Source organism: Sus scrofa, chromosome 1 (assembly GCF_054392235.1).
Source record: "Sus scrofa isolate SSC_HxYL_T2T_F1_AM1 chromosome 1, Sscrofa_HxYL_maternal_Yorkshire_Landrace_v2.0, whole genome shotgun sequence".
Classification (NCBI taxonomy): domain Eukaryota; kingdom Metazoa; phylum Chordata; class Mammalia; order Artiodactyla; family Suidae; genus Sus; species Sus scrofa.
Window position 1 is genome coordinate 251,005,663 of NC_139383.1, and position 26,681 is coordinate 251,032,343.

Genomic DNA, 26,681 nt, shown 5'->3' on the forward strand with positions numbered 1-26,681 from the left:
ATGTTTTCAAGGTTCATCCGGTCGCAGCCCTCATCAGAACGGCATTCCTCGTTAAGGCTGAATAATACTATATTGTCTGGATATACCACGTTTATTCATTCATCAGTTGATGGACATTCGGATTTTTTCCACTTTTTTTGGCTATTATGAACAATGCCTCTATGAATATTTGTATACATATTTCCATTTCTCTAGGAATGGAAGGAATTGCTGGGTCACATGGTAATTCTAATATTTTGAGGAACTGCCAGACTGTTTTGCACAGCTCCTGTTTACTTTGTCTAAATCCTATTTGTTCATTCAAGACTTGGGGGAAACATGTACACCCCTCCTTTTTTATGGAACACTTCTCAAGGCAGGATGACTAGTCACCTTGAGGGGGCTAAGCTGTCCCAGCACTCACCACCTTCCCTGACACTGTCAATTTGCACACCTATCCCTCGTGGACTGGGCGAGTCCTAAGAGCAGGTGCTATGCTTTATCCATGGCTGTGGCTCAGCATCTGGCACACAGTGAATGCCCAGTGAATGTGGGTTTGTGGAATGAATGAATGAATGGCACGTCTCTCTAGTGGCTTCACAGGACAGCCTGACTTCATGAAGGCTTCTTCATAACAGACTTCGGGCTGTGCCGAGAAACTTCTGGATGTGGGGGTGAGAGCGAGTGGATAGAGCAGGGGGTGTGGAGGCCTGAGAAGCGGGTGGGGGGGTGCACATGTGTGGATGCTGTTCTCAACACTCGGCTTGAGTTCAGAAGCTGCCAAATGAGGCTGATCCAACCGGCGGATCCTAGAAGGGGGACGTGAGGACAACAGACGTGGACGAAAGGGCATTTAGGATGCCTGATCACAGGCGGGTGCTTGAGATAATAACAGTAACAGGCCTCAAGCTGGGGGAGAACGCTGCTGCTTCTGAAGCAATTTCCTATCCATTATCTCATTTGAGAGTCAGCATGGGGTGAGGAAGGAGCAGGGCTTTGGGGAGCAGCCGGCCTGGTTTAGAGCCTCTGAGCCCCACTTGCTACCTGTGGGGTCCAAGAGTCCAGCACTCGAGTCCTGTCACCTTCATGTGCTCACCTGCAAAATGGGAAGAGAACTGGCTCTGCTTAAGGTGACTGGGAGGACTGTGAGTGGCACCAGGGGACATGCATTAGAAGGGGAAGATCTATTCCACAGGCGGCAGCAGCAGTGCTCCTGAAATTCTCCTTGGGAGGCAGGCAGGGTAGTTATGTCAATTTCCTTGTGGAGTCAAAAAGTTTTGAGGCGGGAGTGGGAACAAAGCTCACATGATCGGTCTCCTGGGTGTCAGGCTTAGTGCCAAGCACTTGAGCAGTTGAGGGAGTCCATACTCATGGTGAACCTGTGAGGGAGGAATGGCTCTTTCCTTGTGGGCACTGAAGCTCAGAGAGGGTGAATTATTCACCCAAGGTCACACAGCGAGGTGGTGGCAGAATATGGACCAAAGCTTGGATAGTGGTGTTTACGGCTCCCTCCTGACTCCTCCAAAGCCCACAGTGCGGGAGCCTGGGTCTGAGAGTGCATTCCATTTCTTTGGCATGTGAATGCAAGATTTCCAGAAAGCCACCATATACATTTAATAATTGGCATGAACATGCAATCTCTCGTCAGCCGGCTTCCTGTCTGCTGTAAGACGCAGATAAGAAAGGAAGCTGAGCCAACGCAGGAAAATCCTCCATGCCTGTTGGCAGAAATCACTCCAGCCCGGAGTTACCTTTCTCGATTTAATTCTCTGATGCTTCTGTGTCTGACTCGTGTAAGAAATTGACGTCTTGGGTGAAATATTAAAATGCCATGCGTGGATGTTTATAGTCTCACTCTGGCAGCTCTGGCGATAATGGCTTGGAGGAGCGAGCTCTGCAGTCTGCATACAGGAGTCTGATTCAATCCCTCTTTAATTCCTGAGCCAGGAACATGCCAGGCTGGGCTCAGGGGGCCCAGGGACAAGGACTCAGACACAGGAAAACGGCAAGATGAGGGACCAGCTCTGAGATGGCTCAGGCTCAGATAATAAATAATGCCCCAAATAATAGTTACCCTTCAGTGAACTCTCTCTACATGCTGGGTGCAGGGTATGTCCTTTACAGACAGGTGCACTGTCCTTTCTAATCGTCCCCAAAGCCCTGTGAAGTGGGTATTAGTATCTAGGTCCCCATTATGGATGAGGAAACTGTGGCCTTTAGAAGTTAAGTCACTTATCTTATTAGTTTCCTAGAGTTGCCAACCACATTTCCACAAACGGGGTGGCGGAAAATGAATAGAAATTTATCCTTGCATAGTTCTGGAAGCCAGAAGCCTGAAATCCAGTGTCGTCTGCACTTCCTCTGGAGGCTCCAGGGGAGAATCTTGTGCCTCTCCAGCCTCTGGTGGCCACAGGCATTCCTTGGCTTGTGGCTGCATCACTGATCTCTGCTTCCATCTTCACATGATTTTCTCCTCTGGTCTGTGTCTTCTCCTTTTTGGCTTTTTCTTCTTCTTCTTCTTCTTTTTTTTTTTTTTTTCTTTTGTCTTTTCAGGGCCACACCTGCAGCATATGGAGGGTCCCAGGCTAGGGGGCAAATCAGAGCTGTAACCACTGGCCTACTCCACAGCCACAGCAACGCCAGATCCAAGCCCCGTCTGCGACCTATACCACAGTTCTCAGCAACGCCAGATCCTTAACCCACTGAGCGAGTCCAGGGATCAAACCTGAGTTCTCATGGATCCTAGTCAGATTCATTTCCACTGAGCCATGAAGGGAACACCTTGGCTTCTTCTGGTGACACTTGTCATTGGATTTAGGGCCAATCCAGATAATCCAGGATGATTTCATTTTAGGATTCACCTGCAAAGACTTCTTCTAAACAGGGTTGCATTCACAGGGGTAAGAATGTTGATGTATCTTTTGTGGAGATTCAATCCATGACACTTCCCTAACTTCACATGGCAAGTGGTTAAGCTGGGATCTGAAGCTAAGCCCTAGCTCCAGAGTCCATTTGCTTGACTGCCATGGGCTAAGTGTTACCTACTTGCCTGCTTTCTTTCTTCTTCTTCTTCTTTTTTTTTTTTTTTTTTTTTTTTTTTTGCTTTTTAGGGACTGCACCTATGGCATATGGAGATCCCCAGGCTAGGGGTCAAATTGGAGCTGTAGCCGCCGGCCTACACCCTACACCACAGCCACAGCAACATGGAATCTGAGCTTCACCTTCAACCTACACTACAGCTCATAGCAACACCGGATCCTGAACCCACTGAGCGAGGCCAGGGATCGAACCCGCAACCTCATGGTTCCTAGTCGGATTTGTTTCTACTCTGCCACAATGGGGACTCCCGGCCATACTACTTAATCCCCCCGTGCCTCAGTTTCCTCACCTGTAGACTGGGGGTAATAATGGTGACTGTTGCATGGGTTGTTGTGAGGATTAAAGGAGTTGATAAAGGAAAGCATTTGGAACAACGTCTTAGCACATAGTGTGAACTCAGCAAAAGCTGCTGCTATTATTATTTTTGCTACTGTGACTCCCAAGACAGTGAGGCTTTGCCGGCATCCTGGATGAAGGCTAAGCCGACCCATGGCTGAGGATGAGGCTAGACTGGGAGGCAATGCTCTCAGATCTGAATTTGCTGGGTTTGAACATCTGCTCACAAGTGCTTCATTCTTACGAACCATCAACCAGATAATCACAGATGGGAGAGATTTAAACATCTATAGGAGAACACTAGCACAATGGATGCTAGTAATTTTGAAAGCATCGATGAAGAAACTGTTTCTTTAAAACAAAACCAAATAAAGCACAGCACTGATGTGAAAAAAAAAAAAAAAAGCAGGAAGTATAAGGGAGTTCCCACTGTGGTGCAGTGGGTTAAGAATCCAATTGCAGCAGGTTAGGTCACTGTAGAGGTGTGGGTTCCATCCCCGGCCTGGCACAGTACGTTAAAGGATCCAGCGTTGCAGCAGTTTGGATTCAATCCCTGGCCCTTGAACTTCCATATGCCGCATGTGTGGCCATAAAAACTAAAAACAGAACAGCAGCAGCAGCAGCAGCAGCAGGAAGTTTGACTAGACCAACAGGCCGATCCTGACAGCCTGACAGAATGGATCCCAAGTCATCTGGTACCACATGGCCTGAGCTGGGTATGGTTCTAGCACGTAGGTCTTCTTAGGTCGGTCAGCTCACTTCTCCAGGCTCGGTTTCCTCCTCGCTGAGATGGGGGTGTTGAAACGCTCTGGAAACAGTGCCTGCTGTAGAAATGTGCGGCACTCTTACGATTAAAGTATGTGTCTGCCAACTGTTGAGTGTCTGTACCCAAGAGGGATAGACCTGGGGTTAGAGCCCCGGTCCAGAGAAGGGCCGGGGGAGCAGGTGGGCTGGGCACTGAAAATTGGGATGATGATGCTGGTGTCCCCTGAGCTCTTAGGAGGGGTCCACAGGTTCTATCAGTGTCTTCTGCACTGAGCATCTTTGGATCACGTCAAGTGTTCCATCCTACGTCAAGGTCAAAATGACTCAGGATTTGAAGTTTAATCTACTGTCACTTTAGGAAGAACTCCAAGCCAAACAGTGGCAGAAAATAATGACCATCCCACCAAGTGGCAGATGGTTCCATTTCAGAGCCACCATGAGGCACCCAGACACTGTGGTTCCCTTGCCCCTTGCTTTCCTGTTGGTTTCTGTGGCTGGTGGCTTCCTGCAACTGCAGAGAAGGTGTTCATTTGTTTTTTTTCAACCCGCCTAAAGTTCTGGTCCGTAACTTGCTCACCCTCTGCCTCTCAACTGCAATGAAAAATGCTACAGAAACAGAAACCTCATAGCTTTTCCTTCTTTCCTATTCCTTGCTCTCTGTCATCCACTGGGAAAACAATTGTTCAAATGATGACTCAAGGTCTTTCAGGGAAACATGAGGCTGGAGGGGCTCATTCAGCTCTGTGGGGTCCGCACTTGTGAGCTTTCCCAGCTTCCCCACTCACTCTGCATTTCCTTTGTCACCATCACTGTCTCGAGCTGGAGGTGGGGTGAGGGGAGTTGGGGGCCATCTGGGCTTCAGGTTTCTTGGATTCAGATTTTTCTTCTCTCATCTTTTTAGCCTTAAATGTATTGTCCTCAGTCTGTCTTTCTTTCTTTCTTTCCTTCTTTCTTTCTTTGTCTGTCTGTCTGTCTGTCTGTCTTTCTTTCTTTCTTTCTTTCTTTCTTTCTTTCTTTCTTTCTTTCTTTCTTTCTTTCCTTCCTTCCTTCCTTCTTTTGTTTCTTTTCGTCTTTTTTTTGGACCGTATGGAGGTTCCCAGGTTAGGGGTCTAATCAGAGCTACAGCTGCCACAGCTACAGCAACGCCAGATCCGAGCCACATCTGCAACCTATACCACAGCGCACGGCAACGCTGGATCCTTAACCTACTGAGCAAGGCCAGAGATCAAACCCACAACCTCATGGTTCCTAGTCAGATTCATTTCCACTGCACCACGATGGGAACTCCTGTTCCTTTTTAAAATTATTTTTATTTTTCCCATCATAGTTGATTTACTGTGTTCTGTCAATTTCTACTGTACAGCAAGGTGACCCAGTCATTCACATATATGTATATTTATATTCTATATAAAGAGAATATATATATTCTTTCTATATTCTACATAAAAAGTATTTATATATTCTTTTTCTCACATTATCCTCCATCATGTTCCATCACAAGTGACTAGATATAGTCCCCTGTGCTATACAGCAGGATCTCAATTGCTTATCCACTCCAAATGCAGTAGTTTGCATCTATTAACCCCAGATGCCCAGTTCATTCCACTCCTTCCCCCTCCCCCTTGGCAACCACAAGTCTGTTCTCCAGACTTCTGGAGTTTCTGTTCTGTGGAAAGGTTCATTTGTGCCATATATTAGCTTTCAGATATATGTTGCTATCATACGGTTTCGTCTTTCTCTTTCTGACTTACTTCACTTAGTATGAGAATCTGTAATTCCATCCATGTTGCTGCAAATGGCATTATATATATATTTTTAATGGATGAGTAGTATTCCATTGTGTATATATACCATTATCTTCTTAATCTATTCATCTGTGGATGGACATTTAAGTTGTTTCAATGTCTTCGCTATTGTGAATAGTGCTGCAATGAACATACAAGTGCATGTATCTTTTTCAATTTAAGTTTTATCTGGATATATGCCAAGAGTGGGATTGCTGGATACAGACCAATGGAACAGAATAGAGAACCCGGAAATAAACCCAGACACTTACAGTCAATTAATCTTCGACAAAGGAGGTAAGAATAAAAAATGGGAAAAAGACAGTCTTTTCAGCATGTGGTGCTGGGAAAACTGGACAGCCACATGTAAATCAATGAAACTAGAACACACCCTCACACCATGCACAAAAATAAACTCAGAATGGCTTAAAGACTTAAACATAAGACAAGACACTGTAAAACTCCTAGAAGAGAACATAGGCAAAACATTCTCTGACATCAACCTTACAAATGTTTTCTTAGGTCAGTCTCCCAAGGCAACAGAAATAAAAGCAAAAATAAACCAATGGGATCTAATCAAACTGACAAGCTTTTGCACAGCAAAGGAAACCATAAAAAAAAAAAAGAAAAGAAAACCTATGGAATGGGAGAAAATGATGCAACTGACAAGGGCTTAATCTCTAAAATATACCAACAACTTATACAACTCAACAGCAAAAAAACCAACAACCCAACTGAAAAATGGACAAAAGACCTGAACAGACATTTTTCCAAAGAAGATAAACAGATGGCCAACAAGCACATGAAAAAATGTTCAGCATCACTAATCATTAGAGACATGCATATCAAACCTACCATGAGGTACCATGTCACACTTGTCAGAATGGCCATCATTAATAAGTCCACAAATAAAAAATGCTGGAGAGGGTGTGGAGAAAAGGAAACCCTCCTACACTGTTGGTGGGAATGTAAATTGGTACAACCACTATGGAAAACGATATGGAGGTACTTCAGAAAACTCAATCTGTTTCTAATTCTGGTATCCAAAGTGCAGTCCTGGGCCCTTTCTAGAGATTGGTGAGGGCTGGTTCAGAAAGTTTCAGCCCTGGCTGCATACTAGAACATGTGGCAATTTCTAACCCCCCTCCCCCCACAATGTTCAGGCCTCTTTCCAAACCAATTAAATCAGAATTTCTGGGGGCTGTGACCTGAGTACCAGTATTTTAAAAAAAAATATCTCTTCTGGGGTGATGCAGCCAGGATTGAGAACAACAAAATCTAGCCTATCTTTAGGTAAAGAACTCGTACAACTCAAGAACAAAAGGATAAATAATTCAATTAAAAATGGGCAAAAGACTTAAATAGATGTTTCTCCAAAGAAGATATACAAATGGCCAATAATCCACGAAAAGATGCTGAACATCATTAGTTATTTGATAGTCATTCTCATCAAAACCACAAAGAGATACCACACTCGATGGCTATAATCAAAGAGGCAGATAAATAACAAGTGTTGGCAACAATGTGGAGGCAATGGAATCCTCATACACTGCCAGGGGGAATGTAAAATGGTGCAGCCATTGTGCCATTATCTCAGTTCCTAGAAATGTTAGACAGGGTTACCATATGACAGCCATTCTATTCCTATATGTGTATATGTTTCAAGAGAATTGAAAACATATGTTCACATAAAAATCTGTACACAAATGCTCACAGCAGCATTACTCATAATAATCAAAAAGTGGAAACAAACCAAATACCCATCAACTGATGAATGGACAAATGAAATGTGGTATATCCACCTAGGGAATGTTACTGAGCCATGAAAAGGAATGAAGTACTAATACATGCTACAACATGGAAGAACCTTAACAACGTTATGCTATGTCAAAGAAGCCAGACACAAAAGCCACATTTTTTATGGTTCCATTCGTATGAAATCTCCAGAGAAGGCAATTCTACAGAGCCATGAAGTAGATTAGTGGTTGCCAAAGGGTGGAAGGAAGGGGAAATGGGGGGAGGTAGATGACGGGTAAAACGGTTTCATTTTAGGATGATGAAAATTTTCTGGAATTAGATAGTGAGGATTGTTGCACAACCTTATGAATGTACTAAAAACCACTGTAGTATACATTTTAAAACTGAACTTTATGGTATGTGAATTACACCTCAAAAAAAAAAAAATCTGTCTGCCACGGAGAATGGTTTGGAAGGGCTATGAGTGGGAGCAGGGAGCCTGCTTAGAAAGTTGTTTAGCAGGAGTTCCCATCGTGGTGCAGTGGAAACGAATCTGACTAGGAACCATGAGGTTGTGGGTTCGATCCCTGGCCTTGCTCAGTGGGTTAAGGATCCAGCCTTGCCATGAGCTGTGGTGTATGTCGCAGACGCAGCTTGGATCCTGCGTTGTTGCTGTGGCTGTGGTGTAGGCTGGCAGCTGTAGCTCTGATTAGACCCCTAGCCTGGGAACCTCCATATGCCACGGGTGTGGCCCTAAAAAAAAAAAGTTGTGTAACAACAACAACAATAAACAGTAACTCAGTGGCCTACACAATAAAGGTTCTTTACTCATCATGCCTGTTGTCCTGTGTGTCAACTGTAGCTCTGCCTTACAGCACCCCCTCTGGGATGCCAGATGATGGGAGATGAGGGCACTTTGGATCTCAGTGGTAGCAGTAAAGATGGACAGAAGTGATGAATTAGGATAGGATTTGGCAGTAGAGCATGCTGAATGAGTGCAGAACTTCTCAGAGAATATCCCACTCATCTCGTAATAAGGTTGCCCTAAGATTGGCCTCATTCAGTTATTCGACTATACTGTTTATTGAGTGTGTACTATGTGCGAGGCACATTTGCCGATGCTGAGGATACAACAGTGAAAAAAATACAACTCTGCCTCCTCCCTCTTCTCATGGAGCTCATGTTCCAGTTGCGGGGGAGGGCGGGTCACTGTGACAGTGATGGGAAGTGGATGGGAGGCACTCCAGTCGTCATTATGGCTGAACATCAATCTTTGGGTCTCTTCTGGGTGCATAACAGGACTGCTCTTCCCTGCCCCAGCAAACCCAGGCAAGGAGAGCTAACATGTTAGGGCCAGTGAAATATGAGTGGGAGTGACATGTGCCACTGTGGAGTGGAAGCTTTAAAAGTCACTTGCGGAGTTCCCGTAGTGGCGTAGTGGTTAATAAATCCGACTAGGAACCACGAGGTTGCGGGTTTGACCCCTGTCCTTGCTCAGCAGGTTAAGGATCCGGCGTTGCCGTGAGCTGTGGTGTAGGTTGCAGACGCGGCGCGGATCCCGCGTTGCTGTGGCTCTGGCGTAGGCCGGTGGCTACAGCTCCGATTAGACCCCTAGCCTGGGAACCTCCATATGCCGCGGGAGCGGCCCAAGAAATAGCTAAAAAAAAAAAAAAAAAAAAAGAAAAAAAAGACACACAAAAAAGTCACTTGCCAGCACTCTCCCTTTGCCACAAAAACTGTCCCAGAGGTGCCTGACGAGCTGTGTCCTGGAGTGAGAATGCTGTGGGTGAGGCTACAGTTGATCCTCTATGAACAAGTGCCATGAAGAGTAAAGTCTCTGTTTTAATCCACTGAGTTTTGTTGTTGTTACCACAGTAAAACCTAGCACACCCTGTTCTCTCTCACTTTTCACCCTCTGAGGGACATTACATCCAAACACAATCCTGGCCCACATTTTAGGAAAGTAAGCCCAATATCTGAGCACAGTGAGTCAAATATAAAACCAAGAGTCTGGAGGCACGTGTCATGGCGAAGATGACAGCCACCTTGTGTGCATCTCAAGGGAGCCTGAGCGTGGCACACAACAGGCTCCCCATAAATGCTGCAGGAGTGCCTGGATGACACATCTTTTTTTTCGGGGGGTGGAGTGTCTTTTTAGGGCCACACCTGTGGCATATGGAGCCTCCCAGGCTAGGGGTCAAATCGAAACTGTGGCTGCCAGCCTACGCCACAGCCACAGCAATATGGGATCTCAGCCACATCTGCGACCTACACCACAGCTCATGGCAACACCGGATCCTTTACCCACTGAGCCAGGCCAGGGATCGAACCTGTGTCCTCATGGATCCTAGTCAGATTCATTTCCACTGAGCCATGATGGGAATTCCCTGGATGACACACCATTTATAAAGAGGTGGGATGGTTGGAATTCCCAGGAAAGTCTCTATGGGGGCCACAGCCTGTGTTTCTGCCAACATGGATGTGGGGGGAAATCATCAAAATTTATAGGCAGTCTTTGCTCAAGAACTGGAATAGCTTTACCAAGACACACAGTGGTCAGAAGACGCCGATATGGCATTTACCATCCATTCTGCCCTGTGGCACCTGAGACTTCTTAGTAAACATCCTACTTCCTGCAGAGCACCTGGACAGGTAGAAAGTAGAGAATTTCCTGCCTCAGGATATCCCCTGGTGCAGTCACTCTGTGTCCTCTGTGTTGTGTCCTGAGGGGCCTTTGGAGCCCAAGTACCTCCTGAAGACACTGGGCAAGCAGTAAAGAAGCTGAAATAAACTGCAGTCTCTCATGGATCTATGATGCCTTCTGACACAAGAAGTTCTAGAAACCTCGCTGTGGCTGGCAGAGCCGGCAGAGCTGTCTGTCTAGACACGGGGCCCACAATGCTGACTGCAGCCGGGGCTGAGCTGGGACCCCTACCAGAAGGACAGTGTCTGCGGACATTCTTAAACTGTCTCTATGGCATGTCATTCCAGTTCAATCTCGCCTGGTGTTCTCATTTTAGTAGCTTCGTCTGGAACTTAACACCTTGCCCCCTCTCCTGAAGGGCCTGAGGCAGCCCACAGTAAAAGCCCAAACACAACAGGACAGTTAAAAATAAAGATGAACCATCAGAAGGTGAGATAATCCTCCAGGAACTTGAGAAAAGATGGTTATTGGGACCCAGTGTTGAATTTGGCTCCAACTTTCTGGCAAGGTTAAAAAGAAAACAGAGCGGCTTGTTCAGTTACAACTGCCTGATCAGAGGAAGGCAGTAGAGACAAGTTCAAGGGGGCAACACAGCCCATTTTCTGGCACCAAATGCAGTGAGGATCTATCTCGTGGATCTTTTGTCTCAGGGGCTGTCACAAACTGCACAACAGTCTTTTACAGAAGTTGCTGAATCATTCTTCAATTGGTAGATTTAGCCCCATCAGTGGGTCCTTGATAAAAGATGAGGGTGTAATACTAAATTAAATTGCAAGTCGGCAAAGACATTTCTTGGAGAAGCTGGCTTAATGGGCCCAGACAGATGGGTTGGATTCGGACATATGGAGGCATGGGGAAAGAATTCCAGGTGGAGGGAACAATTTATTCGATAAATATTTGCTGAGAACCTACTGTGAGCCAGGCCCTGTCAGTGGCTGCTGGGGACACACAGATGGCCTTGGCCTCTGAGGAGGTCATGGACTAGGAGGGGCCAGGTGCACAGACAGATAATTACCAGCATTGTGATCAGATGAGGGGGGCAGACGGGTGAGGCGGGGGCCTAGACAGAGGCATCCAAAGCAGCCTGCTGTTCCAAATGTTTCTGGAGAAGATGCTTCTGAGCTGCCTCTGGAAGGTCAAGCATGGATTTTTTTATGTGAAGGTGGTGTATTAGGGTGGGGAGATGGGTGGTCTGGGTGGAAGGGGCCAGCAGGTACAAAGGCATGGAGGGAGAGAGAGAGTGACGTTTTGGAGAAGTGCCTTTGATAAGGGGAGCTGAGCACAGGGAGTGAGCGAGAGGCTGAGGGATGAGGCAGGGGTGGCACATGAGGCCAGAGCATCGAGGGCCACCTGAGCTGCTAAGGAGTGAGGGCTCCATCCTCGTGCCAATGGGGAGGATTTTAAACAGATTGACATGGTTGGAACTCCTAGGAGGAGTTAGGCTAATGGACCCTCAGCTGACAGACCCACCCAAAGTCCTTGCTGTGTCCTGCTAACTGCCTTGGACTTGGTCTGCATCGGATGGGGCCTGAGCAGGGCCATCCAGAACCCCATGAGTGACTAAGAATGACAAAGACCTGTCTTACTGTCCAGGGCTGGCAGTGATGACCCATCACTTGGAATGTGACCTTGGTAACAAAGCCTTGGGCCACCAGGCTGCCCATGTGTAGCTCACAGAGCAGGGTGCCCCCTGACCCTCAGCCCACCCCTCACCCTGATCGTGGTGATACCTATTACTGCAAAATAGTGTGAGAAGGAGCTTGTATAAGCTTTATGAAGAAACCAGATGTTTCTGCAAGGGTCTGCTTTAGGATTGGATTTTTTTTTTTTTCCAGAGCAACTGTAGAGGGAGGCAGAAGATAAGAGTTAAAACTATTTAAAACGCTGTGTATCTGCCTCTTCTAACATCCGTTTCCATAGAAACATAACTGGAATAAGACACCAGTTTTCAGAGCCAAGGGCAGTCCATGACTTCCAAATCCCCTATTTGCTTCCACACACACAAAAAGCACGGTCAAAGCGTGGAACATGGAGGGAAGTTTGAACTACTCCTCGTCCCAAACTGCCCTTTTCTGGGTTACTGCCTGAATGGCCCGAGAGTCACAGAACCCCGAGTGCAGGCGAGTCTTGCGGTGGGCTGCCTGGCCACATGTGTAGACAGCCTGCTGCCACTTCTGTGCATGAATGTCATGCACGTGGCTTCTGTGGGTGACCAGCTGCGCATGATTGCATCTCTGTTGCCACCTACCTGGGAGGCAGAGGGGACGGCTCAGGGAGCACAGGACACGGCTTCGGTGGCCGCCTGTGGCTCTCTGGGTGTCCAACATTTGGTGGCCTTTAGTGCTGGCCACCTTCTTTTCTCCATCTCCAAACCATCTCACCATGGTCAGGTGGAGGCGGAGGCGGTGGCCTGGCAGAGAAGGCAGGCTTGGGACAACCACAAACAACTCTTCCACCTAGATTCACAGGCTGTCTTCACACCATCCGTATGCACTGCTTTCACTTTGGGGGAAATTATCTCAAATTATTTTCCTTAACAGAAAAAAAAAAAAATCCCATATGGGTGTGTGTGTATGCACACACATACACAGTGTCAGTTCTTGGTTTTCATCTTACTTGATCTAAAAGAAGCATTTGACACGCTTCATCAAAACTTCCTCCTTGAAACACTTCTTTCATTTGGTTTCCTAGACACCAGACTCATCTGATTCTCTTCCCATGTCTGTGGCTTCTCCTTCGCTGTTCCCTTCCTACCTCTCTGGTCTCCAAACACTGTGGCAGTTGGGGATCTGTCCTTGGTCCTCTTCTTGCCTGCGTCCACATGCCCCTTGGGCGGCTCTCACCCAAAGCTTTCAGTGTCCTCTATATGCTGACCACATCCCAGTTCCCACCTGCAGCCCACACCTCTCCCTGAACCCCACGTCCGTATGTCCAACACCTACTCACCATCTTCACCAGGAGAGTAGGTATACAAAAAAGGAGAGGTTTTTTCCTTTTTTCCAAGAGTACAAATCATATTTTAAAAACCTTTTTAACATACTTGGCAGATTTATCCACACCTGCTATATCTGAAAAGGAGAAAGAGCCAATCTTCCCATCAGACACCACCAAGCAGAGGGAGGAAGGGCTGGGGTGCAGCGCAGGGGTGCTGAGGACGGGGCCAAGTCACTGGGGTGGGACCTTGGTCCAGAACCTTTGTCTCTGGGGACCCTTCCCTGCTTCTCCAAATTCCCCAGTGCAAGGACAGCTTTCTTCCCCTTGCCCCCACCACGGATGGCTCTCTCTGGCTCCCCGCTTCACGTCAGAGTCCTCTTCCTGGGCTTCTCCTCCTGTTCCCATCACTGCCTAGTGATTCCTGGGGCTCCAGTCAGGACATCTTCACTCTGACCGTACCCACTCCCTGGGTAACTACTCTCATCCCCACAGCTCCCATCCTCAACATGGTAACCGCCCCTCTCCTAAACCTCTTTCTACTGGACAAGCTGCTCCTAAGTGCTCTGGGACCCGCATCCAATCCTCTGAGGCCCTCTGGCCAGAAGTGAACCCTTCCCATTCCCTCCCAAAAAAACCTGCCCACCATTTTTCACTGACCTCATTATGAGGTCTGCCGTCCACCACCCAGTGAGAAGTCCAGGCACTGCCCTTGCTGCCTCCCTGTCCTTACGCCTTAAGGTCAATCAACCACCACGCCTTGGCATGTCTCCTTAACAGCTCTCAAACCCACCCACTTCTCTCTCTTCCCACTGCAACTGCCCTGCTTTAGGTGGCCATCAGCTCCTGCCTGGCTTACTGCAAAAACCATCTCGGAGCCATTGCTGGGCCTCTAGCCTTGCTGCTTCATCTGTCCTTACCCGGCAGCCAGGGCACATCTCATCATGTCTCTCCCTGAATGAAATGTCTTTAATTTAGAATTTTCAATTCCTCTGTTCAGAACACAAGGTCTCTAATGACCTGGGCTCTGCCTGTGTCATCATTTGTCCTTCCTGTCCCCTCCCCAAAGGTACCCTTCGCTTTGGACAGCAGAGCCACTTTGTATGTATTTTTAAACCATTTAGGAGATTATGTTTAATGCTGAGAATCTAGGCACTTTTCCTCTAAATCAGAAACGAGGCAGGGTTGTCCCCTTTCAATGTCCCCTTTCGATGTCACACCAAGAGTCCTAGCTAATACCAAAATAAGACGAGAAAGGAAATAAAAGATATACAGACTGGGAAGGAAAAAACAAAATTGTATATTTGTTGATGACATGATTGTCTATGTAGAAAGTCCCAGAGAATCAACAACCACCCATGGAACAAATAAGCAACTCTAGCAAGACTGTCGGATTCAACTTTGGTCGCTTTTCCCATATAATGAGCAATTGGAATTTGAAATTGAAAAACACAAGGCCATTTACATGGACACCAAAAAACCAAATAAAATACTTAGGTATAAATCTAACAAAATATGTATAAGATTAATCTGAGGGAATCTGCACAACTCTGATAAAAGAAATCAAAGTCGATCTAAGTAAATGGAGAGATGCCATGTTCATGGGTAGAGAGATTCAATATTGTTAAGACGTCAGGTCTTCCCAACTGGATCTACAGAATCACTGCAATCCCAATCAACATCCCAGCAAATTGCCTGGCAGATATTAACAGATTCTAAAACTTATACGGAGACACAAAAGACCCAGAACAGCAAATACTATATATTGAAGAAGAAAAGTCAGAGCACTGATATTATTTAACTTACTCTATCAAACTGTGAATCGAGACAGTGTGCTATTCGTGAAAGAACAGACAAATAGATCAATGAAACAGAATAGAGTCCAGAAACGGACCCACACCAACATAATCAACTAGTCTATGACAAAGATACAAGGGCAATCCAGTGGGGAGAGGACAGTGATTTTCAACAAATGGTGCTGGAATAATTAGACATTTATGTGCATAAATATGAATCTAGACAATGATCTTGCACATTTTACAAAAATTAACTTAAAATGGGTCACAGAAGTTCCCCTCGTGGCACAGTGCTTAACGAATCTGACTAGGAACCATGAGGTTGTGGGTTCGATCCCTGCCCTTGCTCAGTGGGTTAAGGATTCGGCATTGCCGTGAGCTGTGGTGTAGGTTGCAGACGTGGCTCGGATCCTGCGTTGCTGTGGCTCTGGTGTAGGCTGGCGGCTACAACTCTGATTCGACCCCTAGCCTGGGAACCTCCATATGCTGAGGGAGCAGCCCTAGAAATGGCAAAAAAAAAAAAAAAAAAAAAAAAAAAAAAGGATCATAGACCTACATGTAAAATACAAAGCTACAAAACTTCTAGAAGATAACAGAAGAAACTTTAGGTGACCATGGGTTTGTTAATGGGTTTTTTTTTTTAATTTTAATTTTTTCCCTTTTTAGGGCCACACCCATGGGATATGGACGCTCCCAGGCTAGGGATTGAGTCAGAACTACAGCTATTGGCCTACACCACAGCTGCAGCAATGCGGGATGTGAGCTGTATCTGTAACTTAGGTTGTGGCTTGTGGCAATGCTGGATCCTTAACCCACTGAGCAAGGCCAGGGATTGAACTTGCATCCTCATGGATATTAGTCGGGTTCTTAACCCACTGAGCCACAATGGGAACTCCATGGTTTGGCAATGAGTTTTTAGATAGCACCACTAAAAGCATGATCCATGAAATAAAAATTTGATAACTTGGACTACATTAAAACAAAAAATTTCTGCCCTGCCAAAGACAATGTTAAGAGAATGAAAGGACAAGATATAGGCTTAGAGGAAATATTTGCAAAACGCATATATGATAAGGAACTTACATCTAAAATATGCAAAGAATTCTTAAAACTCAACAAGACAAGCCATCTAATTAAAAAGTGGGCAAAATATCGGAACGTATATCTCACTAAAGAAGAAATACAGGTGGCAAATAAGCCCATGAAAAGGTGTTCCACATCACCTGTCATTAGGGAACTGTACATTAAAACAACAATGTGATACCACTACCCATTATTAGAATGGCTAAAATCCAAAACACCTATACCACCAAGTGCTGACAAGGATGAAGCAATGGAAACTTCCATTCATTGCTGATGGGAATGAAAACAATCCAGATACTTGGCATGATAGTTTGGGAAAATGAAACATACTCTTAGAATATGATCCAGCAATCCGCTTCTAGGTATTTACCCAAATTAGGTGAAAACGTATATCCACACAAAAATAAAAAATGCTCATAGCGGCGTTACTAATAATTACCCAAACTTGGAAGCAACGGAGATGTCTTTCAATAACAAACAGATAAATGGGACATCCTGACAACAGGATATTGTTCAGTGCTATGAAGAACTGAGCTATCACGTCATGAAAAGACATGGAGGACTCAAATGCATATTGTTAAGTGCAAGAAGCCAGTCCGATAAGACTACATGGTGTACGATTCCAACTATATAACAGGCAAAGGGCAAAGCTAAGTAGACAGTAAAAAGGTCAGTGGTTGCCAGGGGTTGGTAAAACACAGGATATTTCGGATAGTGAAACTGTTCTATATGACACTGTAATGTCGCTGATACATGACTGCATGCATTTGGCAAAAATCTATAGGATGTACAACACAAGGAATTCTTTGTAAACTCTGGACTTCAGTGAACAGCAATGTATCAGTATTGGTTCATCAGCTGTAACAAACACACCCCACAATGTTAGGTGTTAATAACAGGGGAAACTAGGGGGTGTGGGATGGGACATATATGGGAACTCTCTGTACTTTCTATTACATTTTTCTGTAAACCCAAAACTGGTCTAATAAATAAAGTCTATTAATGAAGTATACAAACTCTTTCAAAATGATAAACATCATGTATTTAGAACAGTATCTAGCACATGACAAATGCTATATAAATATTTATTACATACAAATGATTAAGCATGTGGAGCTGGGATGCCTCCAGCAGGCCTCTAGAATCAGAGTTTCATCCCCTGGATACCTGCACTGAGAGAGTCTCTTGCATGAGTCCTTTCTGTTCTTCTCAAACCTTTCATCCTCTTTATCTACTTTCAACTATCAGAATCTATGTGATCTAAAGTAACTGTGCCTATCCCTGTGTTTATTGCCTGCCCCCCAACTACCCTGTGGGCACCATGAGATCAAGGCTCATGCTGCTGTGCTCACATCTGTCTCCCAGAGGAAAATGCATGTGGAGGTGCCCGGCCGGCCCGTGTGGGAGACTGATCTATGGGACCCTGTCCTGGAGACGCTGGTGGCCCAGCAGGGGTGGGGCGGGGCAGAGGTGCAGGGCCCAGTGTCCTGGCAGGGAACGCCCAGATGCTGGGGCCAGGAGAGGGGACAAGCCGGCACTTAAATCCAGTAGGGCTCAGGAACCCACCAGATAATACAGGGACCTGGAACGGAAGTTCATTTGCTTCTCAGAGAAGGTTCTGGAAAGGAGGACAGCACGGGCAAAGACTTGAAAATGCATCACAGAGCAAGGCCTGCGACTGGACTCTTGAGGTGTTCAGAGTGGCCAGAGGGCATCAGAGACGGGTGTGGCCTGAAGGGAGGAGGGGACAGGCCACAGAGATCTTTAATCACTTCGACCCTCCCCCACCCCAAGCATAAACTTTCTCTCTCACCCGAGGTTCTGGAGAAAACAGCCCCTCGAGGAGAACTGAGGACACCTCAGCCCCGGAGCACACTGTTCAGCCATCACGCTGTGTCTGACAGAGGAGGGTCTGAGGAAATCAACTGACAGCCTGACGCTGTTTGGTGGAAAAATGACAATAAACCGACAGGGCTGTGGGTCGACAAATCAAAGGTTCTGCTACCATGGCAACAGAATGACAGGGCAACCCTAAAATTAGAGGAGAAAAAGAGGATCGGGCCAGAAAAGGTTCAGAGAGAACTCTCAGCAGATACTTGGAGGGAAACAGACAGGGTCCTGGGCCTCCAGCCAGGGATGTGCTCTCCTCCAGCCCTGCCTTCTCAGGTCCAAGTGCCGCAGGGCGGGACCCCTCCCTCCCAGACTCACAGAAGCATTTCCACAGCAGGCACCGGGAGGCCCCTCAGTTTGAGAACCACTCCCTGGAAGGTCAGGGATGGGCTCGGGTTCAGAGCCATGGAGGGCAAGCAATACTTCTTACAGAAGGCAAGGATGAAAGCTAAGGTGGGTAAACTGTCACTTACACTGACTGGCTGGCACAAGGGCTAGCTCCTTTAAATGGCCCAGGGGGACAGGCTTCCTGGATTTGTTTCCGGAGTCAGCTGACTCAGGCTGACGCAAGCCCTGCAGCCTCTTCCCCACCACAGCCAGATCCTGGGGGACCCGAGTGCCTGCTCAGCACCCACCTTGACCTTGAGTGGAGATGGCTGGGCCCCACCCTGCTTGCTGCCTTTGGGCTGAGCATCAAGCCAGCAGGTCTGTCTCTGCCCGCCTGCCCAGTTCCAGATCTTCCCAGGGGCTCTGTCTGACACGCCTTTCTCCTTCTCTGATATCCTGGCCCTCAGTCTGCCCCTTACCTGGTTTTAGGCTTCATCTGTGGAATGGGCAAACACTGCTCTACCCTACCCGCTTCACAGACTAGTGACCAAAGGTCTAGGAAAACACCTACAGACTACAAAGTCCTGCCGTGTACTCGAAGGCAGGGTAGGGGAGTAGTTGAGACAACAGTTGGTGGTGGTGCCAGTACCTTGGCAGGGGACCCTGGGCACCTTATATAATTTCTCTGGGTTTCTGTTTCTTCATCATTAAAATGGAGTTTAGGGTAGCAGCTATTCCATAGAGTTACTGTGAAGGTGTTAGTTATTCAGTGAATTAACACACACATCCAGCCACCCAGGTGCCATCACCACTGTTATGTCTACTTTTTTTTTTTTTTTTTTTTTTTTTTTTTTTTGCCTTTTCTAGGGCCGCTCCTGCGGCATATGGAGATTCCCAGGCTAGGGGTCTAATTGGAGCCGTAGCCACTGGCCTGCACCACAGCCACAGCAATGCAGGATCTGGGCCACGTCTGCAACCTATACCACAGCTCACGGCAACGCCGGATCCTTAACCCACTGAGCAAGGCCAGGGATCAAACCTGCAATCTCATGGTTCCTAGTCGGATTCGTTAACCACTGAGCCATGACAGGAAGTCCTCCCTACTCTTAGTAGCATCAGTTCTTGTGATGATCAACCCTTCAGGCTCTCCCTGGCCTGGAAGCCCAGGTAGCCATGGGTGGCTTTCCTCCTGTTGAAGGCCTGTCTGGATTTCCAAATCCTGCCGGTAGGTGGTTGGGGAGTTTGCCAACTGTGCAATGAGTGAGGACCGGATGTCACCTCCCCTCCACCAATAGCTGTCTGCCGGAGACACCTCTGCTAAGTTCCTGCCCCCTTGGCCCACGGGCACAGCCCGCATCGGGCCTGTCCTCTGCCAGCTCTGGTTCTATGGGTCTGGAATCCTGCTTGCTCTCAGGAGGGACACTTAAGGCAGTGAGATGGCGGTGCATAGCCCTAAATCCCTCCCCTAAATCCACGTTGTCAGGAAACGGCGCTCCCTGCCTTTGCTCTGAATGCATAACTTTTTACTGGGCAAAGCAAACCCTCTGCCTGTCTCCAGACAAATGAGGCTGGGCATCTTATGTACTAGACAACCTTTTTGTCCAGAAGGATAAAAACCTGTCCCCATTGTATAAAATGACTGTTTCCAGTTTTAAAATTCCAACTAAATCCCACAAAAAGATTTCCTTAATAATGCAGTGAGAGAACTGGAGAAAACTTCACTTTTCTCAATAGAATTTGCTGCCCTGCTGGGAAATTATACTGTATAGCCACTGCCGTTTAGCTGGCTCTCTCCAAAGAAGGCAGTTTTAATTCCTCTAAGAGAAAGTCAGCAAAACTACAGCTTCCTGATCTTGAATTTCCCTAATTCGGAGCATCCCAGAAAGACCAGTGGGAGTTTAGAGCAAGGCCGAATGAATGACTACTAAAATATATAGATTTAATGGTATGTAACATTCTTCTTTTTGACAACGTATCACTTTGAAGATCCTCTAGTAACTAGAAGGAGCTATCAGAGTGTTTATCCTCAGTAGCACTCCTAGGGAACTTACTTTAAAGAAGAGATTAAAAAAGCAATGCAATTTCTAGACGGATCCTGAGATTATATAAGTGGGGGCTTCTACAATGTGTAGAGGCTATACTGGCTTAAAGAACCCAACATTTCTTTTAATTCTGCATATATTAATACACCTCAACCAATTCTATCACTTTTTTTTTTTTTTTTTTGCCCCAGGAGTGAAGACCTTCTATTTGGCCTTCCTGAAATACTGTATATCTCAGATGGAAGGAAATGGAAATAGTGAGATATTCCTGATGGGGCCTGGGGCTCATGTGGAGCTGTGATGGTTTCCTCTCAAGAAGCATACCTTGGGCCGTGGGGGTGACGCGCTGCTCCACCCTCCCGGGGGGTCTGGGAGTAGCGCCCCGCAGGCCTCCCTCCTGCTGGAGCCGGGTACTTACCTCCATGCTGTACCTCTCCACCGTCCTTCTCAGGGGGTCCACAGCCTGCCAGCAAATCAGGATGCACAGGTCAATGAGCAGCATGCCCCCGACGATCACGAGCAGCTTCTGGTCCTTGATGATCTGCAGAGCGAGGGCAGAGGCAGAAGTGATCAGAGGTGAGGGGGGGGGGGTCCCAAATAGCAGCTGAGGGGCTGGGTCAGGTGAGAACTTGAAAATTCCCCTAGACGCCCCATGACCCGCAGGATCAATTCAGCCAAGCTCCTTTGCTTGGCATTCAAGGTCTTTCATGAGCTTGCTTGTCCGTGCCCCAAACACACTCGTATACTTAGTTAAGTCTGCTGACTCCCAGGCTCTGGCCCTGCTATGATTCTCACCCCAGGCCTTTGTGGGTGCTGGTTCTTTGTCTGAAATACTCTATTATTTCTATCTGGCAAACTGCTAATAATCCTTAAAGACCTAGATGCCTTGACACCTCCTCCATGAAGCCTCCCCAACTCCCACTGCAGAATGAATTACTCCCAGAGCACTTGGTTCACATGCCTAATTACAATAATAAGCATAAGTTCAATACTTATTATTAGGAACAATAAGAGTAGCAACTACAAGAAAAATAAATGCAAATGTAACATTTAATGAACCCTTATGCTGTGTCTACCTCTAGGTTGATTTTTTTACTTTCATTGTCATATAAAGGCAGATATCATTATTATTCCCATTTTTCAGATGAAGAAACTGAGGCTAGAGCTGGGGGCTGTAACTTGTTTAGTGGAATAAAGCTGCTAAGAGGTGAAGCCGAGATTGGAATCAAGCTTCTCTTCTTTCCAGAGTCCACACCCTCAGACATGTACATCACCAGCCAGATGCTGCCATGACCATACTGATGCTATATTAAGGTGTATACACATCTGCCCTCCTCAGTAAATGGGGGAACCCCTGACAGAAGGGAAGCCTGTTTAATTTATTTGTTTACCCTCAGCACTTAGCAGGGCCTCGCATGCAGTTGGTACTTAAAAGTTTGATGGATTGAATTGAAATGAAAGAATATATAAAGAAGAAATACAGCTTCCATCCCACTTTGCAGCCTGGGATATCTTTATTACACTGTGAAATTTCCACCCTATTTTATGTCCGTTTGATAGGGATTGGCCTGGGGACAAATGCTGTCAGGGGCAAAGCTAACCTGTATTTCACTCACTGCACATTTTTGTGCAGTGACCCAATGCCAAATAAAAGCTAATGTGATGAAGTCATTCTGGAAAAGATGATAAGAAAATAAACAAAACTGAGGCAGAGGCTTACAAAATATCACCAGGTCTAGCTTTTAATGATTAAAGTCATTCTTACAGAAGAAATAGAATCTCAAGGGGCTCCGCAGTGGGCAAAGGAAGAAAATTAATGAAAAGAACAAGAAAGTATTGCTGCATTACTACCAAAAAGATCAAACTCACCAAAACCACTTCACCTGGGGGCAGGGTGCTGGCAGTACTACCTCTGAGTCTTTTGAGAAGCATTCAGCAAATTGCTGATGGCCTGTAGAAACCCAGGTTAACCCCTGTCCTCGGGAACCAGGCAGCTCCCTGCCTGGCCTTGAGAAATTGGGCCAAAAGGAAGAAATGCCTGAGGAGGTTAGGACTCAGAGGACAGGTTGGAAGGGGCCTCCCTCCATGGTGCTCACCCAGGGCTTTTTGAGCCCCAGGCACCTGTCCACACTGTATCTCCCCCTGGAAGGGCTTTCCCCCATCCTTCTGCTGGTGCCCTCCTACCCTGATTTCAAACTAGGGCCTGAGCAGCTGCTCCTCTGTGAGTCTGGGCGTGCCCTGCCCGGGGTGCATCCTGCAACTAATGGTGTTGCTGTCAGAACCGAGGCAGCCACCAGCCAGCCTCCCCTAGGTACCCTGGTGCCTTGTGCAGGGGCTGGCACTCAGACCTTTTGGGGGAATGTGTGGGGAACGAATGAATGAGCTCGCTGGAAAACTGGTGCTACCAAGCAAGTCCAAGGTCACTGTCTCCCGCCTGGGGCTTAGGTTCTACTTTCCATAAGGCATGGCCTTCCACAGGTTCCTATCCCTTCCCAGGCCACTGTAGGCACTGGTTCTTTTATCTGAAACACCCTATTCTTTCTGTGTGGCTGAGCGTGGGTTGGGGTGGGGGCTCCCTGGAGAGGGAGAGCCTGTGTGACATGTGATGGGGCTTCACATGGAGGCTGCCACAGGTTTAAGTTTTTTTTTTTTTTTTTTTTTTTTTTTTGGTCTTTTTGCCATTTCTAGGGCCACTTCTGCAGCATATGGAGGTTTCCAGGCTAGGAGTCTAATCGGAGCTGTAGCTGCCGGTCTACACCACAGCCACAGCAACGCCAGATCCTTAACCCACTGAGCAAGGCCAAGGATTGAACCCACGATCTCATGGTTCCTAGTTGGATTCGTTAACCACTGCGCCACTACGGGAACTCCAGGTTTAAGCATTTTTAAGCATCCGTGTGATGGGAGCTCTCTGCAGCACTGAGGGTGAACCTGAGGCAGAAACCTTCAGTAGGAGACCAGTGAGGAACTGGGGCCACCATCTTGGTGACGAAGGAGGAGGCCTGATCCAGAGCAGCAACTATCAGGGGACAGGAGGATGCAGATGCCACAAACACCGGGCAGGCAGATTTGCTGGCCTCAGCCTCTCAGTTCTCTCCTCCCCCACCAGCAAGTGCCAGCACCTCTGGGTCCCTCCTTCTCTGCCAAGGCTTTCCTGTGAGACAAAAGGGAGGGGTACTACTCTTCCCACAGTCTAACTTCCAGGAGGTGGTGACCTTGAACTTGCTCCCAAGTGCCTCTTTCTCTTGGCCTCTTCCTGAGAGCTCATGCATACAGGAGAATGGACCACCTTATACTCCAGCACGCAACACCTCTGGTCTGTTGGGACTGTGCAGTCTACACTAGAGGAGAAGCAGTACACTGAAGGAAAGGCCTGAGAAATGTGGGGTGAAGCCACACGCAGTGAGTCCCTGCAGGGGGGAGACCTCGCTTCAGAATGAATGCTGTTCCTCTCCTGCTGCTTCCTAAATGGGGAAGGCACCCATGTGGGACAGATGGCCTTAAAAAGATTATCCCATTTACCAGAGGGAAATTCTGGTGCTTAAATCGTCCTCTCAATTTGAAGGCTCAAGCACAAAGTTTGAGGCAGCATGTGGCAGTGGAAAGTCAAGACCTTGGATTATGTGGACCTGGACTGGAGTCCTGGCTCCATTCTCTTATGACCTGTGTGTGACCGTGGGCAAACCGTTTCCTTGATTATTCTGCACCTCTGATTTGTAAAATGGCAAGGAGTGGAGGGCAAGTGGGGAGGCTCAGGTGATAGCTCCTAAGTATGGTACCAAGAACATGAATATGGTTTTGGACCTAGAAGACCTCATACTAGTCCCTGCTCCTGTCAAATGTGATCTTGAGCAAGCTGTGTAATTTTCTAGGCTTATTTTCTCCTCTAGAAGTGGGGCCAGTGAGCCCTAAGCTGCAGAGGTGGTATAAAAGTAAAATGTGATGATGTTTGGAAAGCACCTAGTACAATGTCTGGCTCAGAGAAGATACTCAACAAAAGGTAGCAGTTTGGCTACCATCACTCGGGTTTTGATAATTTGCAGCTCTATGTTTATGTGCAGGACAGTGACACCTAGGGGCAAAGTGTGACACTGCACCTCAGCTCTACTAAACTGGTGGCTAATCATCCCATAGACGAGAAGGTGGGAAAACCTTCCAGGGTGGGAAGATCCTGAGAATAAAAGGAGAGGACCTGTCTAATTTCCTTTTGGTACAAGTTCCAAAGTCTGGCACTGGACCTGTGTTTGTGACTAAATAGATTTAGGCTAAGTAGTTATGAATCACATTTTATTTATTTATTTGCTTTTTAGGGCTACTCCTACAGCATATGGAAGTTCCCAGGCTAGGGGTTGAATCAGAGCTGCAGCTGCCGGCCTACCCCACAGCCACAGCAACAGGGGATCAGAACCACATCTGCAACCTATGCAGCAGTTTGCGGCAATGCCGGATCCTTAACCCATTGAGCAAGGCCAGGGATTGAACCCATATCCTCATGAATACTAGTCGGGTTCATAACCCACTGAGCCACAATGGGAAATCCCCACATTTGATTTATTAATTATAGGAACATTTACTAAGTGTCTAATCTGAGTCAGGATTTTTTTTTTTTTCTTCTTCTAGGCACTAGAGCTCCAGCAGTGGGCAAAATATGAATATCTTGTCCTCATAGAGCATGTGTGATATGGACGAGACTAATCACGAATAATTAAATACCCCATGCATATACACAATACAGTGCCAGGAAGAGGTGACTTAAAATCATTTCTTACAAAAGATCTAAAAATTTAACTTTAAAAAGCAGCAGTGACCTAACCATACAAAGTCTGAGCACCAGAGAATCCTCAAATTGGGTAAGGCCATCTCTCTAGTTTCACGCCAGCTTCCCTGACTTCCCTCCTTATTTTTCAGCTCTCTCTTCAAAAGCTACATGAACTCTCCTCTGTAATATCCAGGAACCTCAGTGCTCTCTCAGGCTGGGAGGTTACTGAGTGAGAGATGGGAAGGAAGACACCCGGGAACTGGTTAAGCACCAGTTCTGGAATCAGATCCTGAATTTGGATCTTACTAACTGGCTGTGTTACCTTGGGTAAGCTTCCTAATCTGTCTGAGCCATTTTCCTCATCTACACAATGAGACTACACAAAGCACATTAGATTACCAGAGCCTGGCTCACTCTTCAAGAGATGTCAGCTATTTTTATTATTATTGGCCATGCTCACAGCATGTGGAAGTTCTCAGGCCAGGGACTGAACCTATGCCATAGCTGAACCAGAGCCACACCAGTGACAAGGCCAAAACCTTAACTTTCTGAGCCACGAGAGAACTCCCGTCAGCTATTATTAGTAAATGTCACTTCCCATGGTTGTTTAGAGCAGGGATCAGCAAACTATGGATTTGGCCCATTGTTTGTCTTTGTAAATAAAGTCTTATTGGAAGAAGGTCATGCCCACATTTATCTCTGGCTGCTTTCATTCTAGGACAGCAGAGTTGAGTGGTTTTAACAGAGGCTGTGTGCCCTGCAAAGCCTAACTTATTTACCATCTGACTCTTTAGAGGAAGAGTTGGCTGACTCCTGGTATAGAGAAAAGGGCATTTCTTTATTTCTCCAGAAAACTTCAGCTATTCGGACTGATTCAGACTGGCCTGCTAGAACCAGCTCTCTGTCTAATTTCAGGTACGCCGTTCCAGAGGGAACACACCGTGAATGGCAAGGATTCTAGGAGTTTTATAGCACAGCAACCCTGCCTTCCTGCCAGCACGCAGATGATGGTCACTCTCTTGTTATTTTCCTGAAGCTGAGCCCGATCAAGGTCTGAGAGGATGGCCCCCTGTTATTATGTGCAGTAGTATCAAGTCATATTTGTGGGGAACTTCCTTTGTCCTCAAAAAAACATCTTCCCCAGAACAGAGGCTCTCATCTCTCAACTACTGCTCTCATCTCAATGTTTAGTGTGGTCCTAGTAAGAGTAAGAGGCAGAATAAAGACTGTTGGCAGTGAGGCTTCTCAATGTAAGATTTTATGATTGAGCTTTAGGAAGCAACTGTAACATACTATAAAAATACTGAATTCAGAAGCATGAAGTGGGAGTTCCCGTCGTGGCGCAGTGGTAAACGAATCCAACTAGGAACCATGAGGTTGCAGGTTCGGTCCCTGCCCTTGCTCAGTGGGTTAATGATCCGGCGTTGCCGTGAGCTGTGGTGTAGGTTG

General features: G+C 46.8%; 1 protein-coding gene across 2 annotated transcripts in view; it reads right to left on the minus strand.

Moving 5' to 3' along the window:
• The window catches only part of GABBR2 (gamma-aminobutyric acid type B receptor subunit 2), a 390,041-nt gene that overhangs the window by 43,252 nt on the left and 320,108 nt on the right, over positions 1 to 26,681 (minus strand). For both annotated transcript variants that reach the window (XM_084990752.1, XM_021066509.2), the window contains exon 13: positions 20,892 to 21,014. In XM_084990752.1, the coding sequence (XP_084846878.1) occupies positions 20,892 to 21,014 (123 nt within the window). The remainder of the gene's footprint in view (positions 1 to 20,891; positions 21,015 to 26,681) is intronic.